Below are 18,099 nucleotides of genomic sequence, written 5' to 3'. Positions count from 1 at the left end.
CCCATGCTCCTTTTAGGGTCCCTATAATTTTTCTGTTGCAAGAGCCAGGTAATTCCTTTTGTATCCCCTCTCTCTATCCATGCCTGTCCCCTTGATCTCTCTGTTTATCCATTCTCTCTCCCACAGTGTGTTTGCATTGTTTCATTCTTCCTTTCTTTTCCCTTCACTGGTCTACTACCTCTTTCTCTCTATTTCTTCCTTCCTTCCTTTTTCTGCAGACTCTTCCTATCTGTTATTTTTATCCTCCTTGTTCTAATAGCCCTGGATCCTCTGTTGAATGGGAGAGGTTCCTATTATTTCGGAGTCAATCAACTACCAGCTTTGAGCCCCCGGTAGGAACTCGCAAGCACTACTGTGCAGAAAGATGAGGCATGTCTCTACGTGCCAGCATGGGTCAAAGTGCCAAGATGCTCTGTGTTGCCGTTGCAGGAGTGTTGTTGCACCAGGCACATTTCCTACTGGGGAAACAGCATGAACCCCATTGAAAGACAGAATTTGAGTTGATATGACCCAGAATGGACCTGTTATGCTGGGTTTGTTTTGCCACTGTGAAGAAATGCAGTGGACCTGGTCACAGCACCACAAGCTGAGTCTCTGCCTCAACGTGAAGTCAGTCAGTTGTAGCAAATGGACTCAGCTGGAAAGAATCCACTGCCCCCCTTCCTCTTCTCCCAGCCATTCATATAAGAATAGGGCCTTTCCGTTTCCCCTGGGTGAAGAGATGGCTAACCCATTTAAACACATTAGTAGGAGATGTGGAACCAGGCTGAAACCCAGCTTTCAGTTCCCTGTTTGCTTGTTGGGTCTTCATCACCATAGCATATCCTAGCACATGCGCAGAGAAAGTTCTGTGGACTGATTGTTTGATAGTAAATATTCAGTTGTCCGTGTGCTACTTAACTGCAGTTGGTTAGAAAAGTCACATGATATGTACTTCTGTTGAATGCTCAAGCATTCACCATGCCAGTGCTTGGGTTTAAGTGTTTAAATCCTGCTTTCTGACATTTCTTGTGCATGAAACCTCAACATTTGCCTTCTACAAACATTTCTCCTGGCCAAACACGGCTCCTCCGGTGTCCGTGGAACACGAAGGTAGAAGAGAGTGAGCGTGGCTAAAGGACATTCATTTAAAGTTTAAATACTTGTGAAATGACTACCCCATGGCTATGGAAAAAATAACATGGGGGGTCTTTGGTGAAGGGTTTCTCAGTGGAAGGGCTGCCAATAAGATGAATACAGAGGGCATGATCGAGCTGCCTGGGGTGGGGCTGGTGAGTACACTGCCTTTTTCACTCTGTTGCCACTGTCCAACTTGCTTTCAAATCCGATCCACTGCCCTCCTTCTGGGTTGAGGCTGGCCTGACGTGAACAGGCAGAGAAGTTGTGACTGAGGCACATATTGGGGCAGTCTTCTGCAGGAGGTCTCTGGGGACCATGCCACATGCAGACTATGTCTGTACACATCTCCTCAACCCATTGAAGTCAGTTTTCACCCTGCAGGCACCATGATACTAGGTTTGAACAATGGTCTACGCATTCCAGGATCCTGTTTCGGACAGCTGTTAGTCACTGATTCTTCAAAGGAAGATGCAAGAAATTGTTCAATGTCAGGGCATGGGACCCCCTGAGGTTTGGCTCATGTCTTGAAGGACAAGTCTCCCATTATGCAACTTTATCCGGTCTCATGAAAAAGGTCCTCTGGATGTCTGGTGCAGAATGCTCTTGAATGAGCATGACAGACTTTAGGCAGCCCTGTGGAGAAGAGATATGTGACAGCTTTATGGTGTCCTCGATGCAAGTTCCGAAGCTGAAGAAAAGAAGAATTTCATCTGGCCTCGGAAAGGGCAGGGTTTCTACATGTCCCATGCCTGTACCATGTGGTGTAGTCATTTGGTGTCCTGGGCTTAGCCCATGCACCTTCACCATTTCATTCCCACCCCATGTTGCCCATAGCAAAGCATCCATTTCTTGGGATGGGCAAAACGATTCTCATTACATAGACCTTTCCTGGCCCTGATCCTGATCCAGATGAACAACCATCTTCTCCAGCCTTGGTGGAACAGGGGGTCACTTCCTTTCTTTCTTTTTTTTTGGCAGTGAATTTTCCATGCAGCCTTCAGCTTTGAGTGTAGCCAGGAGAAAGAGGAGGGAGGCAAAGCCTATAATATCATTATTCTCACCTTTTTGCCCCTTTGACTCCTTAGCTCTCTGCAGCTGCATGATTGACTAACAGCCCAGCTCATGGTAATCATGGAGAGGCACAGGCTGAGAAAGAAAGAGTGAGACAGCAGGTTTGCATATTCTGTAAACCTCCAAGTCCCCTGGAATAGGCTATTAGAAACAGAGCCAGTCAGCTAACCCTGAGAGGCACCAGGAAGAGAACGGAGACGCCCTGCTCCTTTCCCGCTCTCCCCTCCCACTCTGAACATCAGCTCATAAATGATACCGAGACCAGGAAGATTTGGGGCGTGTGGGAATGCCGGTTACCTGCCAGACCCCACCTTCTGTAGGGACTGCCAGCAAAGCCATGCCGGTGCGGCGGTTCAGATGTGATACGCCAGGGGTGCACAATTTGATTTGCATCGTGCTGTCCCCCACCAAAACTCAAACAAACCCCCTCAAACCCGAGCTCTCACAACACAGCGCGGCCAGCTGCAGAAACACTTAGAGTGTGGTGTGGGGAGGGAGGAGAATGAGAGGAGATGAATCTTGTCCCCTCTGGGAAATGGATTCAAAGCTCTGTTGTTTGTATTTAAGGAGACAAATGGACATCTAGTTAGAATTTTAGGAGACCTCTGGGACCTTATTTAATTTAAAAATTGAGTAATTTCAGCATTAATCTTTAGCCATGTCCGCCTTGCAGCAAACAGCACAACACAGGACCCACAGGCTGAGCCTGCTGTGTGGAAGAGATGTGGATTCACTGGGTGTAGACACAGAAAGTCCCTCAGTAGTGCAGCTAGTCTCTTCCCAGCCAGGCCTTCCTGCCATCATAAGGGGACACAAGACTCTTTAGGGACTTCTTTTCTTTTTTGGCCCAGGATGCAGCAAGCAATAGTGACCTGGATGTAATGTATGAGACTATTCCTTTATTTCCTCTCCTGTGGGGATAGCTCACCCCACAGTGTGTGTACGTGTGTGTGCATGTGCGTGCATACATGTCCAAAACCAAGTCTGAGCTTTTACTACACTAACCATGTGACTGAGGATGAGGACTCTTTAAATGGTATTGGATTTTTCCATTGTGGCCTGTGATCTGATACTATTGCCTGCACTTCTGTCCTTGCTTGTGCTCATCTGGCCTGGAGCTTCTCCCATCCCCTCATGTCTCTGCATGGACCTAGTCTTTCCGGAGGAAATTTCTTCAGTTCAGCAAAATATACCTAATGCTGTAGTATCTCAGAGGCTTTAAACTAGCTAGGCTTACGGTCCCAGATGTAGTGGGACTCTCCTATTAGCACACTGAAGGGCTAGATCTGCATTACATCCTCAACCTTTAGGCAGGATGGTAAGCAGTGGTACAGCTAGTATCTGTTAAAGCAGTGGTTTTCTCTGCAGGGGGGTGCACAGACTGTGTCTAAGGGGTCCCCAAAAGTTACTATCGTTCAAAAGCGTGGGAATATTCATGCTTACAGTTCAAAGGGTCTGCACCTCCATTCAAAATTTCCAAAGGGGTCTGTACTTCCATTCAAAATTGTTTAGGGGTCCACAAATGAATAAAGGTTGAAAACCACTGTATTAGAGGGGTGTCCACCTGCTTTTCCACCCAGACAGGACATTACTGGGAACTTGATCAGTGAATATGATCTGCATTGTTAGCACCGTGCCCCCTTACCATTCTCTGAGCAAGTCTAGATGAGGCTGGCAAAAGCAATGTCAGCCAATCTCCCCTGCAAGTGGCAGGGCTGTTGTACCATAGCACCGTGAAGGGTTGGGGGTAAGAAATAAAGCTCAGCAACAAGAGGCATATCCACTTCCTATTTCAAAGCCTGAAGCCTTGACACCTGGCAACATCATCTCACTTGGCTCAGTAAGGCAAATGTTTAGCTACTGCCTGGGTGGGACAGTTCCAGAGGATGCCGTAGGAAATGGTGTAGGTGATGCAAGAGGAGGTGCTCTTCCTCCCAGATCAGTCCTGAGCTTCATAGAATCATAGAAAATGGGTGTTGGAAGGGACCCAGGAGGTCATCTAGGCCAACCCCTGGCTCAGAGCAGGACTATCCCTAATTAGATCATTCCAGTGAAAGCTGTGTCTAGCCCAGTTTTGAAAACCCCCAAGGATGGAGCTTCCACCACCTCTCTGGGTGACCTGTTCCAGTGTTTTACTACCCGCCTAGTGGGGAAAGTTTTCCTAATATCTAATCTAAACTTCCCTTGCTGCAACTTGAGACGGTTCCTTGTTCTGTCATCTGCCACCTCTAAGAACAGTCCATCTCCATCCTCTTTCAACCCCTCCTTCAGGTAGTTGAAGGCTGCTATTAAATCTCTCCTCAGTCTTCCCTTCTCTAGGCGAAATAAGCCCAGTTCCCTCAGCCTCTTCTCACAAGTCATGTTTCTCAGCCCTCTCACCATTTTCATTGCCTTCCAATGGACTCTCTACAATTTGTCCACATTGTTTCTGTAGTGGGCGGCCCAAAACTGAACACAGTACTCCTGATGTGGCCTCACCAGTGCAGAATAGAGCGGAATAATCACATCCCTTGACTTGCTGGCAACACTCCTACCAATGCAGCCCAGTTTGCCATTCACCTTTGTTGCAACAAGGGCACGCTGCTGGCTCATATTCAACTTATTGTCCACTGTAACCCCCAGGTCCCTTTCTGCAGAGATCCTGCCCAGCCAGTCAGCCCCCCAGCCTGTACCGGTGCATGGGATTGTTACATCCTAAGTACAGGGACTTTGCACTTGTCCATGTTGAACCTCATGAGATTTCTTTTGTCCCAATCTTCCAATTTATCTATGTCACTCTGAATCCTAGCCCTACCCTCCAGCATATCTGCTACTCCCCACAACTCGGTGTCATCTGCAGATGTGCTGAGGGTGCACTCCATCCCATCTTCCAGGGCATTGATGAAGACATTGAACAAAATTGGTCCCAGGACCAACCCCTGGGGCACTCGACTTGATACCAGCTGGCAACTAGACATCGAGCCATTGATTAGTACCCTCTGATCCCAATGCTCCAGCCAGTTTTCTATCCACCTTACAGTCCGTTCATCCAGCCTGTACTTCCTTAGCTTGCCTGAGAGAATGCTGTGGGAGACTGCATCAAAAGTCTTGCTAAAATCAAGGTATAGCTAGGACATCCACTGGTTTCCCCACTCACAGAGCCAGTCCGAAGTTCATGCCCTTGTCCAAAACATGATGGTACTGCACTGCCTGAAGTTCTTTCCTTTACCCGACATGCAAACTCTAGAGGGTTTTGTAAGTCCTTCAGGGCAGAGGTGCTCTCCTACTTTTTCTTTCTACAGTGCCTGGCACAAGGGGCTGGAGGCTGTTATTGCGGTTGTAACAGTGATAATGACAATTAGCTAATAGGCATTTAAGCAATGGTTTCACCCGGGCTGTGACACTGATACAAGGATCATCAGGTATGATTGCTATCATCACACTTCCATGCCCAACTGTTCTTGAAGCTGAAGAGGAGGAATCCATTCCTTGTTATTTTGTGTGGGTTCTGCCACTGTTCTCACCACCAGTGGCAATTGCTCACCTGTCCCTGTGCATCGGCGATTGCAAAGCTCCCATCAGAGAAGATGATCCTTGAAAGTAGCAGTGAGAAAGCCAATAAATGGTGGTCAGAAAACTAAGCTGCATAAGATCTGTGAACACACAGTGATGCTTAATCACATCACACTTCTCCAGCTGGATTTTGCCTATATTTTGGAAATGCAGATGTCCCTAAGGAGAGGTCTCCAGCAGGCTGAAGTTAAAGTTGAATATATATGTACAAGTATGAGGACAATGACTCACCGTTGGGAGTCCAGCACTTCTCTGAATCCACAAACTCACACCTTGGAACGCTCTGGAGTGAGGAGGAGGTGATAACGAAAGGATGGGAGAAGACCGATGGGTTTACCTGTGTCTATAGATTATCTTGGGAGCGTCCCCTCTGGGTCCCACAGGCCATTGCTTGAGCACGCCACCCCTTCCATCTCCCAGTTCCACAAGTTAATTATTTTCCCTGCTGATGTCTTAATTCACCCTGGAGTCAGATCAGACCTGAACATGGGAAACCAGCAGCATGTACCGAGGAAGGATACCATGGGTTACAAGAGGTCTAAGCAAAACAGAGAATTCAGAGAAAACATCAAATTGGAGTCAGAGGACCTCAAACTGCATTTCCCAAGGACTTTTCTGACCTAGCCAGCAGGGATGGTTTACACAATTATGCTTTTTTGGCCTGATCTCTTCATGTCCATTTAGGAAAACAGACATTTGTGTACCATCCTATGAATCTTTTTTTTTTTCTTCTTGGAGACCATAGAGCTGGTCATGTGAGGGACTGTGAAAACAAAACAAAACAAAAATGCACACATACAAGCTACTGCAGCTCTTGCCAGTGTCCCTCCATCCAGTCTTGGGCCCTGATCTTTCCAGACTGCAGAAGACTGGTTGATCAGATGACTTGCTAAAGGGAAAGAAAGCAATCCATATAGGTACATAACTTTCCCAAAGCGGAACTGAAAGACATGGCAAGTTAGTGCCAGTAATGTATTTTTTTCACAGACAAAGCTGAAAGGGAGCCAGAGTGACTGGAGACAATGTTTTTACTGTTGGTTTTTGTTTTGTTGCCTTTCAGTTTAATATCTGTTCATTGGCAGCCTTCCTATTGTATGCACCAGGCACATTTTAACAATTTGTGCATCCTGATATGGATCTTGCCCACATCCAACATGTTTTAACAAGGGAATTAATGGGCACATTGTAATCTTTCCTATTATGCTATAATAGGGAGCTTTGTAGTCTAGGTGTGGAAGCAAAGCCAAGTCACTAGGATGGGAATCTCAATGCTGTATGAAGGTTTGTTAGTGCTGCCAGGGTTTACAATGTCCTCTGCTACTCCCGTTGTTCTCATAAATAACAGAAACCAGTGTGTTGCCCATCCTGAGTCCTTTCCAGCATCCTGACCTTTCTGGTAAACTGCTGAAGTGCCTTCACAGGATGAACTGATGGAGATACTGCTCCCCAAGGATAGGCAGCCGGAGGAGAGGAGGGCGTGAGCACTAGACGATGAGGTCACCTGCCAACAGCAGTAGGGAAATATCATCCTTCTTTGCTGAGAACCTGGAGCAAGTTTGCAGACACCAGCTACATGATCCTGGAAAGAGTCTTTGACTTGGGAAATCCTTTATTTTATTTTATTTTATTTTATTTTATTTTACTTTTCCTCCTCCCCCGGACATTTCAATCACTATGAAGTAGCGTTTATCTCCTGCTGAAGAGCATTGAGCCACATGGGAAGGGTGAATTATGCATTACAGCCAAAGTCTGGCCTGAAATGACTGTTCTGCCTAGTTATATATGGGTCTATCACTATCATAGGATCCTAGCTGGTCCGTGAATAGCATCCCTGCATGGATGCACACTCTGTGCCATTAACTGACAGGAAGGACATTCAGAATTATTTATTTATATTCATACTACCTCTATTGTGGTAGCGCCTCAGTGGTCCTGTCATGGACTGCAACTCCACTGTGCTCAGTGATCTACAAACAGGTCATTTATCTGCCAGTGGATCCACCCCAGGAGTGTGATATCACAGTAAGCTGGCAGCTGTATCTCCGCGGGCACTTCTTGCTCTCCATCCCATAGCATTGGCTATATTTGATGAGGAAGATCTCATAACTAATTGACCCCAACACCATGTTGATGGTAGTAAGAGGCAGGGTGTTAGTCCTGGCTGCCACCAAAGAGCAGGGTGAGACTGAATCTTGGCACAATCCAAAACTCCTCCTCTTTTATTTATTTTGTACTTTTTTCCTTCAGATATCATCCTAACAACTTAATGGGACAAGAAGCTTGGCTAAGTGCTATTGCTGCCTAAATTAGCAACTCGAGAATGGAAGGATTGGAACTGTGAATCTGGCTCTTCCTTCCCGAAAGACGTGATGCTGCTTTGAAACTCATGCAGCGATGTCTAAATAGAGCTATGATTGATGGTTCAGAAATCGAAGTAATAAGAAAGACTATGAAGCCAAAACACAAGGAGGACCATAGAGATTAGAGAGTAACAAATGAGGCTTAGTCGTAGTAATACTGTATACACTAGAACAATACCAAGCATCTTGGGTGTAGGGGCTCAGTGGAAAGTCTGCTATCCTACTTCTCAAACTTCCTTACCCAAGAAAAAAAGCTAATTATCCCCATTTTAAAGATAGAAAAACAGACCAAGAGAGCTGAAGCAACCTGGCCAAGATGTCCCCATGCAGGTGCAGTAGCAGAACTGAAGATGGATCTCAGGAGTTTTGAGTCTCGCCTAGAGCCAGGATCTAAGCTGCAGAAAACAGTCCCTCAAAGGTAGGATGAATGTGAGCTCTTTACCTCTTCATCTTGTCAAGGGAACTCTCTCTCAGTACCATCTGAGTCAGGGCTTTGAAGTGACAAGAAAGAAAGGGAACTCTTCTTCTCCTTTGTTAAGGTTTTTCTAGTAAAAAGGCAATTGCTGGAAGAGTCTGGGGATTGAGGTTTGAAAGGATTCACCAGGAAACTATCACAAGAAACTAAGAGCATGTCCATCCCATGGCAGTGGCAAGTCTGGGCCTGGATGTTCCCAGATATGCCCTGTCCACCTGCTCCAAACCTAGCAAAACCGCTCATGGGGTGCCCCCAACAGCCGCTTTCAAGCATGATGGGGACCACAGTCAGGAGTAACAACAAAGTGACCCCTGGAGTAGCCTTACCAGCAGACTTTCAGGTTTGGAGAGAATAAGAGGGAGCAAGTAGGCAGGACTGCAGTGTAGACCAAATGACCCAGTGTACCACATTAATTACTTTCTCTTGTAGCTTTTTCCAGACACTCTACAGGCCCATTCTATCATTTCCCCCAGAAATCTACCTCCACATTCACCTCACCCTAATATTTCCCCCATACATATTTTGTAAGTATTTCTGAAAAAAGCATGCCCTAAACATAGAAGTCCTTTAATTCAAACAACAAGTAGGGGTAGGTTTTTCATGTCCTCAGCAACCACAATCAGAGATGGATTTTTTAAAACAGGTGCAGTGTCACCCACCAAGCTCTTTGGAAATTTCAATCTTCATGGTGAGTGCTGAGTCCTCTGAAGATTTGGGGCTTATTGCTCAGGCTTTTTCAAATGGCTGTTCTACCAGCACTATCCAACATACATCCTTAGTCTGATCCTAATAGGACTCCCTTCAGGTTCAGCGATCTTACTCCTATAGCTCTTGGAGCTGAATTCTCTTTTCATTTCAGTACAACCACAAAAAATGATTGGATGGAAACAAGTTTTCATCACTTCTTCCTTCCCTGATTTGAACTGGAAAATGGAGAGGCAAAAATTGTCTGTACTCTACTGCTCAGACTCTGAACCATAAAAAGTGGGTAAATCTGCATTTCCCTTAGCACAAACAACAATAGAAGACAGACCCGTAAGCAATCAAGTCTAGGATAGATGTGCTAGGCAGATCATTCATTTCCCTAATATTTTTTATGAATAGGCTTAACGTATGGCAAGATGGGGCTTTATAGTCCTCTACGTCTTGCTCATGTCAAAACAAATGATCTAGCTGTCCAATGGGGGAACCATCAATCCAGTATATGTGTGTATATGGGTGTGGGAAGCCAGTCCTATTATACCTTTAAGAGCAAATTAGATGCTGTTCCTATGATTCATAACACTATATATCTAATAGCATGAGTCGTCATCTAGAAAATAAATGTTTCAAGCCAGTTTCTCATCTCATAAATTTCCCTCTGGCACTGAAGGACATAAACTAAGTGGACTGACTCATGGGGAAACAAAACAATTTGGATACTTTTAAATGAAAGATAAAATTGATTCAAGGCAAAAAGCAGCGTTAGGGTTCTGTGGAGTGGTTGGCACATGCTGGGAGGGAGGTCTGCTCAGTGCACTATGAGAAGAGCCCTTTTCGAAGGTTAGCCTGCTGTCAAAGACCCCTCAGAAATGGAGGCCCAGTCCTTTGAATCCTTTGCTAAGCATCTTCCGGTCCCTTTGACTTGCCACTGAACAGCACCTTGCCAGGATTAGGCCCTAAACCAGCACAGCCCAAGGTTAATTTTACAACATGGGAGAGTTCCATTAAAAACCATGCAACATGAAGACAAGGTGGTGTCCATGAGCAAAAACGGATCTCCAAGTCACAGACAATGAAGCAATGAAGTACCTGAAGAAATCAGTGTAGCGTGGTGCACATGGCAGTAGCATGTGCCACCCAGAACAGGAGCCTGGCTAGCCAGTCATGCTCCGGCTGCCGGCCAGGCTCTGGCATGTCTGGATGGTCATTGCTGCAACCCTGGGAGGCCCCCAGGATCCCAGATGAGGCTGCAGGGGCCAGCCTCAGCCTCCCGTACCCCACCCAAGGCAATTTGCCCCATGCCAAAGTACACATATAGGGGGATTCCCTGGGGACAGCTAACAGCAGCACAAATATGCGCCACCGCTATTTATCCCGGGAGAAACACACGTAGAATAGCACTGAATTCTTTGCGGTGACAGCAGTGTCCCACAGAAGGAAACCTGGGGCTTAAGGAGGATGTGGCAGATGCTACTGAGCGCTGTGCTTTTGTTAGACAGGAGCAGAGCCCCAAAGCAGTCCTAAATGTTACAGCAATGGACTTGAAAACCACAGGGTGCCCTGTGGTGGCCCTAATTTTGACACAGTGTTCCTGTAAGCCATGGAAATGGCCATATTGGGAAACTGGAGCCTCCAGAATGCCTGGTAGAGTACTTAAAGGATAGAGCAGCCTGTCTGGCGATCAGTGGGGCTGCCTTAACCCAGCTTCCAGAATAGCTTTCACCTTCCTCCCAACCAGTCTGCTTTTGCAAAAAATTCACCTCTCTCCTTCCCTCCAATCCCTCCTCCCTTCTCCCCTCCTTGCCATATGCTCCCTAGCATATGCATTTCCTAGAAATCTTGTTTAAGACCAAGCAAAGACAGCCCCAGTGAACCCAGCCCACCAGCTGCCAGCTGAGCCCATCACTTTGCCTTCCATGGCTTGGCTTGACGTCAGCTGCTTGCTCTTTCATAAACAAATGTCAGGAAAATTGAATAGAGGCTGCTGTCAGGGCTGGGGGGTGTTTGGCTATTGTTTCCCTGTGTAACCCTGTTATTGCATGTAGATGCATGTGACTTAATGAGTAGAATTGAAAGATGCATCGATTGGATAACCTTGTTTGTGTAAAGGTTGACACAAGGCAGATCTTGCCTCTGTACCTGTGGGATCTAATTAAAGTGTGTGTGGATGGGCAGTGGTGGGGTCAGTCCAGCGTTGTAGTTACCGTAAAAAAAAAAAACCCAACCAAACAAAAGAAATTAATTATTGGATTTAGCTAAAGGGCAGGAGCATGGCCAGTGAGATTTCCTCATTGGGTCACCAAATTATTTTGCAAGGCTCTGGTGGGAGGGAGAAGGCAGAGCTGGGACCAGCTTTGACCTCAGACTCAATGAAGCATACAAGCGCTGTGCTGTTAAGATCCCACCTAGTGAGCAAACCTGCTGCACCATTGCTGGGCAAGGGTGCATGGTGACAGTGCTAAGGCAGTAGTACACCTTCGTTGTGATGGTGTCAAGGGGCCTGCACAGCAAGTGTGCCACAGGACACTAAGGAGAGCAAGTTTGGTGTGCGAGTTTGGAGAGAAAAGGAGCTGGCTGTTAGGACAGCATGGGTTTACGGTGTTGGTGCCATGCATTCTGGGTGTGTGCTTGTATGGGTGCAGTACAAAGCAACTGAGTCATGTCCATATATGCAAATGGTGACAGGAGTAGAGCAACATAGGTGTATGGTGGCAGTGTAATGGGAGAGTCTGGGTGTCTCAGTGGACAGTGGACTGCATGGGCATGGCGGTGGCAAGGAGGCAGCGAGGGGGTGCCATGGTGGAAGATGTGCAGTGTGGGTTATGGGAATGGGAGGTTGACCAAGTAACTATGAAGAAACCATATGAGGAGGTTTCCACTGTATAGCAGGCTCTGCTTTTGTCCCAAGTGTTGTCCATGTGCCTCTACTCATCAACCAGACTCAGCTGCCTCTGCACAGCTCTTTGCTGTGGGACTGGGCCCCAGGTCACGGGTCCAGACTCCTAGCTCCGTGTCCCCCGGTGGGTGTTGAGCACTGAGAGGGCTGGAAGCTGTTTCCTGAGAGGTGGCTCAGGTGTTTTCTTTTTCCACCACTCCCTCCTGCGCTTCACTCCCTGACACCCTCTGCACATGGCCTCACTCACGCCAGCACAGTCACTGGGTCTCTTTCCTTGGCTGGAGATGTGAGGGGAGCCTGCACCCGTATGTGCCTTCAGGGAGCCGTAAACTGTGAGTCCACCACAAGGGAACATAACTTGGAGCTGGAGGAGGAGTTCAAAGCAAAGACCAGCAATGATATAATGCCTGTCCTCCCTACTACATCTTTCTGCCTGCCAGGAGGCTATTTCCAGCTCTGTGACCTCTAAAAACCTCCAGGGCATCCAACCCATGCTCTCTCTGTCTCTGCCTCTCTTTCTCTACCGCTCACTCTCATCCTTTATAAAAAAAAACCTTTTTCACTGTTTCCATTGTCTTTCCAAACAGTCAGGAAATCCCTGCAGAGCTCTGGGCCTGTTGAAAACCATCCTGGCTTGGTCATCAATGGCAGTCTATTCGTGTCAGCAACACACACATCCCTCCCTGACCTGGTAAATGGACTGGGTGGGATGTTTTTTTTTTTTTTTTCTATGTGCCCTTTCCCTTTCCTTGAATTCCTTGTTACATTGTTTGTGTGTGAACCACCCTTCCACCCTCGCCTGCGCAGTGCAGAGGTGGGGAGAGGATTGTATTTCGTTAATCTTTACAAAAGGAGGTGATTCATTCTCATACATCTGAGCTATCTCTCTTCTCTGTCCCTATGTCTGTCACTCACTATATATTCCTTGGAGCTGCTTCTCCACCTCTCTATCCATCCACCTATCCTGGAGAATCGCTAATTGTTCTTTCTACTTCCGGGCATTTAATTAAGATTTTTTAAAAAATCCAAGGAATAAAATAATATAACATTTTTCCTCCCATCCCTCTTGCTATTTCTCTCTCTCTCTCTCTCTGTTTTTTTTCTTGTTGAATGGGAACATTTCATAAATGTCTGGAAACAAATACCGCAGACAGGGCTGAGTCAAGGCGCCTTTTTAAAGGTGGCTGTACATTTGGGGAAGCTGACAAGATCGCAAACAATAGGGTGCATGACGTATACGTCTATTTTTACCCTTTTTTTAATAAATGGCTTGAGGAAGGCGTTTTTTACTACAGTTTTGTGTTAAATACCAAACCTACTGAAACTGTCCCTGTTCTCCCCGGGGTAATTTCTATCTTGAAGGCGTAGCCTGGTGGGGGGTTAGTTGTATCATGCAAGCCAGGCATTTGCAATCTGGCACAGTCAGAGATTTGAAGGTCAAAATACCGTTTTAAGTACTAGAGTTTGGTCAAGTATGAACTGCCCGGGGCTGTGAAGCGAGTGTGTGTAAGTGGGGGACTGGGAAGGAAATTCTAGCTCAAAATACTGGATTTACACTAAATTAAAAATGGGCTGTAAAACCTGCTAGAAATAGATTCTGCAACATTATTAAGGGGAAATAAAGGTTTCACTATTGCTGTGGTAGCACCTAGAAGCTGCAGCTGAAACCAGTGCCATCTTTGTTGGGCATATGTGAATATATTGAATGTGCCCATGAGAATCTAAATGTACTTGCTGAATCTGCTGATGGCAATTAATGCACAATTTTACCTTATGTTGACAGTATATTCCACACTGGCCAGCCTGGCAGCACTCATACCCACACTTATTCTTGAAGTCACTTGTTTCAGAATGCCCTTGGACAAACACAGCAGAGACTCCTTAGTCACGAAGCTTTCAGATATTGAGGGGGAGAGACAGTGACTTACACAGTTGGTCCATGGTGGAGCTAGGAGTACAACCTGGCTCGCCTGAGACCCCATCACATCCCTGGAACATCAGACCAGGGGTCCAGGCCTGTTAGGGTTTAGCCAAGCATTTCCCTGCGGTGTGGGGAACTCCACTGCAGTAGCTGGGTCCAGCACATGAGACTGGAGAAAGGGAAGTGATCAGTTTGGTTGCAGTCTGTATGGATGAGCGGGTAGGAAAAGTTAGCAGTGGGAATAGGTTTAAAGAAAGAGGGACATCAAGAATATATTTTTGCAACCTGTTCTCTACAAGTGTCATTTTTCCTGTGTATCAGATTGCAGTATCAGGTGCTTTTAGCAGCAGTGAGGAATTCTTGGCATGCTGATAGGATCGCATTTATATCCCCATTCCCATCCGGATGCACCCTGAAAGTATTTGACACACTTACAGATGACAGTACCTGGTCCTGCAGCGTGTACTCTTGCAAATCATTCCTAGCAAGATTGGAGTGTTGTAGCCCCGGTGATAGAAGAGATGTTGACAAGGCTTTTTTTGTGATGTCTTTACTTGAACCAACTGTATAGTTGCGAGGGCTGTTGGGCAGTTCTTCTGCAGGAAAGCTTTCAGTAGGCTGACTCACCCGAGTAAAGAAAGCATGAGCAGAATGGACTTTTCTGGGGAAGCTCTGTATTTGGGCGCCGTTCCACTCGTCTTTGGACTGGAGGCAGTTCTGGGATGGAGATCAAGGACATGTAACTGTGCCTAACAGCAGAACACAGTGATTGAAGGCAGGAAAGGAAGAGCACCATACGCAATGAAATTTCAGGGGCAGAAAGAAGCTCAGCTGTGGCCTCCCACAATGGAAGTGGGCTTGAAAACAGTGGTGTGGCTCCACCCTTACATACACAGACCACCTTTCCTTTTAAAAGTCTCCCACTGCACTGGGCACAGAGCAGATACAGAGGGGAAATCAGCTCTTGCCAAAAGCAGCACATGATCTACAGAGTCAAAACAAACCCCATTATCTCAGCTTTGCAGATGGGGTACTAAGGCACACAGAGATTAAGTGACTTGCCAGAGGTCACACAAAGACTCCATGGCAAAGCTGAACACCTCTTCGATTGCTTGAGTCCCAGCTTTGTGCCTGAACTACAAGTCCACCCTTTCTCTCCAGATGCCATTAGCAACCTTGATGCTCACAGCAAGCGCAGGCTGAACCACTTGCTGATTTCACTGAGCTGTTAGCAATCACTCTCTTTCCTTTTTCTTTCTCTCTTCTCTTTTTTTTTTCTGCAAAACATGCTAGGCATTCAAGGGAGCCCTGATGAGCTCATACTGGTGCTCAGGAAAAGGAGATGTGATCGAGGACTGGTGCAGGTGTGACCTCAATGCCTTTGATGAGAATGGACTCCCAAACTGCAGCCCTCTCCCTCAGCCTGTGTACGTATCTCCGTGAACTGGGCTCTGTTGCAAAGCGGCCCCCTCTCATTAGCTGTGTGCGGTTACAGATTTACCCACGGGCGCCTCCTTGCTCTTGCATTCAAGCCCAGGGCTAGAGTCCAGTGCATCTTGCTGTGTGACTGATGCCTTCAGGATATCCTGGCTCAGGCAGCGGCTCTGGATGGTTTCCTTATAGATTTTCATCACTTTATTACTAGGGTTTGTAGAATGAAATTTAAAATGGTAAAAGAAATGGAATTACAGTGCAATTCATTGTGGCTTGTTGGAGTGAGAGCAAATCAGGAGCAAATTAATGGGGAATTAGCTGAGAAAGCAGGAAGACTGGCTCCAGTTGTCCACAAGGAACAGAACACCTTTTTAGTGAGCCAGTATCCTCAGAGGGGATTGATTTGCCATCCTGAGTTCAAACAGCACATCTGTATGCTCTAAGCCTGGTTCTCCGTGGCCCTGTACTTTGTGTAGCTGGTGACACCACCGCAACATGGTTGTGATTAGGCCTGTGCAAAGCAGCTAGTATTCACTTTGGATTTGGATGATTTGGGGGACAGCGATTCAATTCGGTGATTCAAATCACCGTCATGAATCAAAGAGCCAGGAGCTGGGGCAGATGGGGGAGCCATGGAGAGTGGGGGTTGAGACAGTGGGCAGGGGTCTTACAGTGCTTAGGGGGCTGGGGGAGCAGGTAGGGTATGGGGCCTGGAGGGGTCCCCTAATGGCCTCCCCTCCCCTCCTCCAGCCCCCCCTCGCTGCCCCCTACTTACCAACATGGAGTCTGTGTCCAGCTCCCTGCTGCAACAAGTGGGGACTGCCCAAATCTCCAAAGCTCTCTGAATCTTTTCCAAATCAATTCAGGGAGCTTTGAATCGATTTGGACCTTTTTATTGGTCTCCTGATCCAGTTCGGATTCAGAGATTTGGCTGCCAAATTGGGCCGAATCTCCTCCAAATCAGATCAGCACCCGAAAATTTGCACAGTCCTAGTTGTGATGCTTGAGGTGGTAGCACTTTGCACTGGTGCAATTGGTGATACAAGGCACAGGACTTGAGAAAAAATCAGGCCTCACTCTTCCCCCTCCCCCTCCCCTGCTACGCAGCCTCTAGTTCACTAGTACTCCTGCAGTCTTAGGTCATAAACACAATCTGAGCTAGCTTCTCCCCTCATTTACACTCAATACCTTCATTTTAGCTAGGGTACATGGACATTCGGGGTGGGGGGAAAGTTTGACTCCTTACAACCATAGAAAAGGATGGCTGGGAGGGACCTCGGGAGGTCACATCTAGTCCAACCCCCTGCTCAAAGCAGGACCAGCCTCAACTAGATCATCCCAGCCAAGGCTTTGTCTAGCCGGGTCTTAAAAACCTGCAAGGGTGGAGATGCCACAACCTCTCTGGGTAACCTGTTCTTGTTCTTGTTTGTCTGTGAGCCCATAGGGCTGCTGAACCAGGCCTCTCCTCTCTGATTGCAGGAAGTAATAAAATGGGAATTAGTTGGGAAGGATGGTAAGACTCCTCCAGGTATACTGGCTTTAGTCATTTAGTCCCAAGGCAGAGGCAGGGGTTGTGGCTTTACTCACCTGAAGTGTAGTTGAAAGTTTATTTTTCTCCCTTAGTTTTTACGCCCTTTGCTTTTTATAGTCTGGTGAGTTGTGCAGTGCATGGAAGTATCTGTTTAAAAAAAAAAACATTTTCCCGAGAGCATTAACTGACCTCTAGGCTTTCCACCTTTTTTTGTGTCTCTCGTGCAGGTTGCGCCTGTCTCCCAACGTAGAGCCCTCCAGCACAGTGGTCTCTCTGGAGTGGCTGGATGTCCAGCCTGCAATTGGGACAAAGGTTTCTGACTATGTCCTTCAACACAAGAAGGTTGATGAGTACACAGACACCGACCTCTACACAGGTAAGTGAAAGCGGCTGGCTTCCCCATGCTCTGGGAATTTTGCAGTAATTCAACTGCTTCTGTATCCTGAATCAGTGATTTCAGAGGTAGGGCCTCAATTAGTCAAAGTTTGGTCTTGTGCAGGAGGGTGCATGAAGCAAAAATGTCAGGAGTCATTATTGACTCCAAAATGAACATGAGCCACCAATGCCAGACCGCAGCCAGCAAAGCCAGCCATACCTTGTTGTGCATCTCAAGCCGGTCCAGAGAGGTGATCCTCCCCCCCTGTGCGACACTAGTCAGGCCACAATTGGAGTACTGTGTACAGTACTGGGCACCGCACTTTAAAAAGGATGTGGTCAGCCTGGAGAGGGGTCAGAGGAGGGCCACCCGCTTGGTGAGAGGGCAGCAAGGACAGGCCCTATGAGGAGAGACTGAGGGACCCGAACCTGTTCAGCCTCAGCAAGAGGGGGCTGAGGGGGGACTTGGTGGCTGCCTACAAACTCATCAGGGGAGATCATCGGCAAACAGGAAGAGCCCTTTTCTCCCCAGCACCACCTGGGGTGACGAGGAGCAATGGTAATAAGATGATGGAGAATAGGTTTAGGTTAGAGATCAGGAGACAATATTTTACAGTTAGGGTGGCCAAAATCTGGAACCAGCTTCCCAGGGAAGTGGTCCTC

At 47.1% G+C, this 18,099-nt stretch overlaps 1 protein-coding gene across 5 annotated transcripts in view; it reads left to right on the top strand.

Annotated features, from left to right (window-relative positions):
* Positions 1-18,099, top strand: part of ASTN2 (astrotactin 2) — a 585,314-nt gene that overhangs the window by 429,204 nt on the left and 138,011 nt on the right. For all 5 annotated transcript variants that reach the window (XM_019540648.1, XM_019540647.1, XM_019540645.1 and 2 more), the window contains 2 exons: positions 15,390-15,523; positions 17,289-17,437. In XM_019540648.1, coding sequence (XP_019396193.1) covers positions 15,390-15,523; positions 17,289-17,437 — 283 coding nt within the window. The remainder of the gene's footprint in view (positions 1-15,389; positions 15,524-17,288; positions 17,438-18,099) is intronic.

The sequence above is a fragment of the Crocodylus porosus genome, unplaced genomic scaffold (assembly GCF_001723895.1).
Source record: "Crocodylus porosus isolate Cpor-Errol unplaced genomic scaffold, CroPor_comp1, whole genome shotgun sequence".
In the NCBI taxonomy this organism is placed as follows: domain Eukaryota; kingdom Metazoa; phylum Chordata; order Crocodylia; family Crocodylidae; genus Crocodylus; species Crocodylus porosus.
This window is presented reverse-complemented; position numbering and strand designations above follow the sequence as displayed.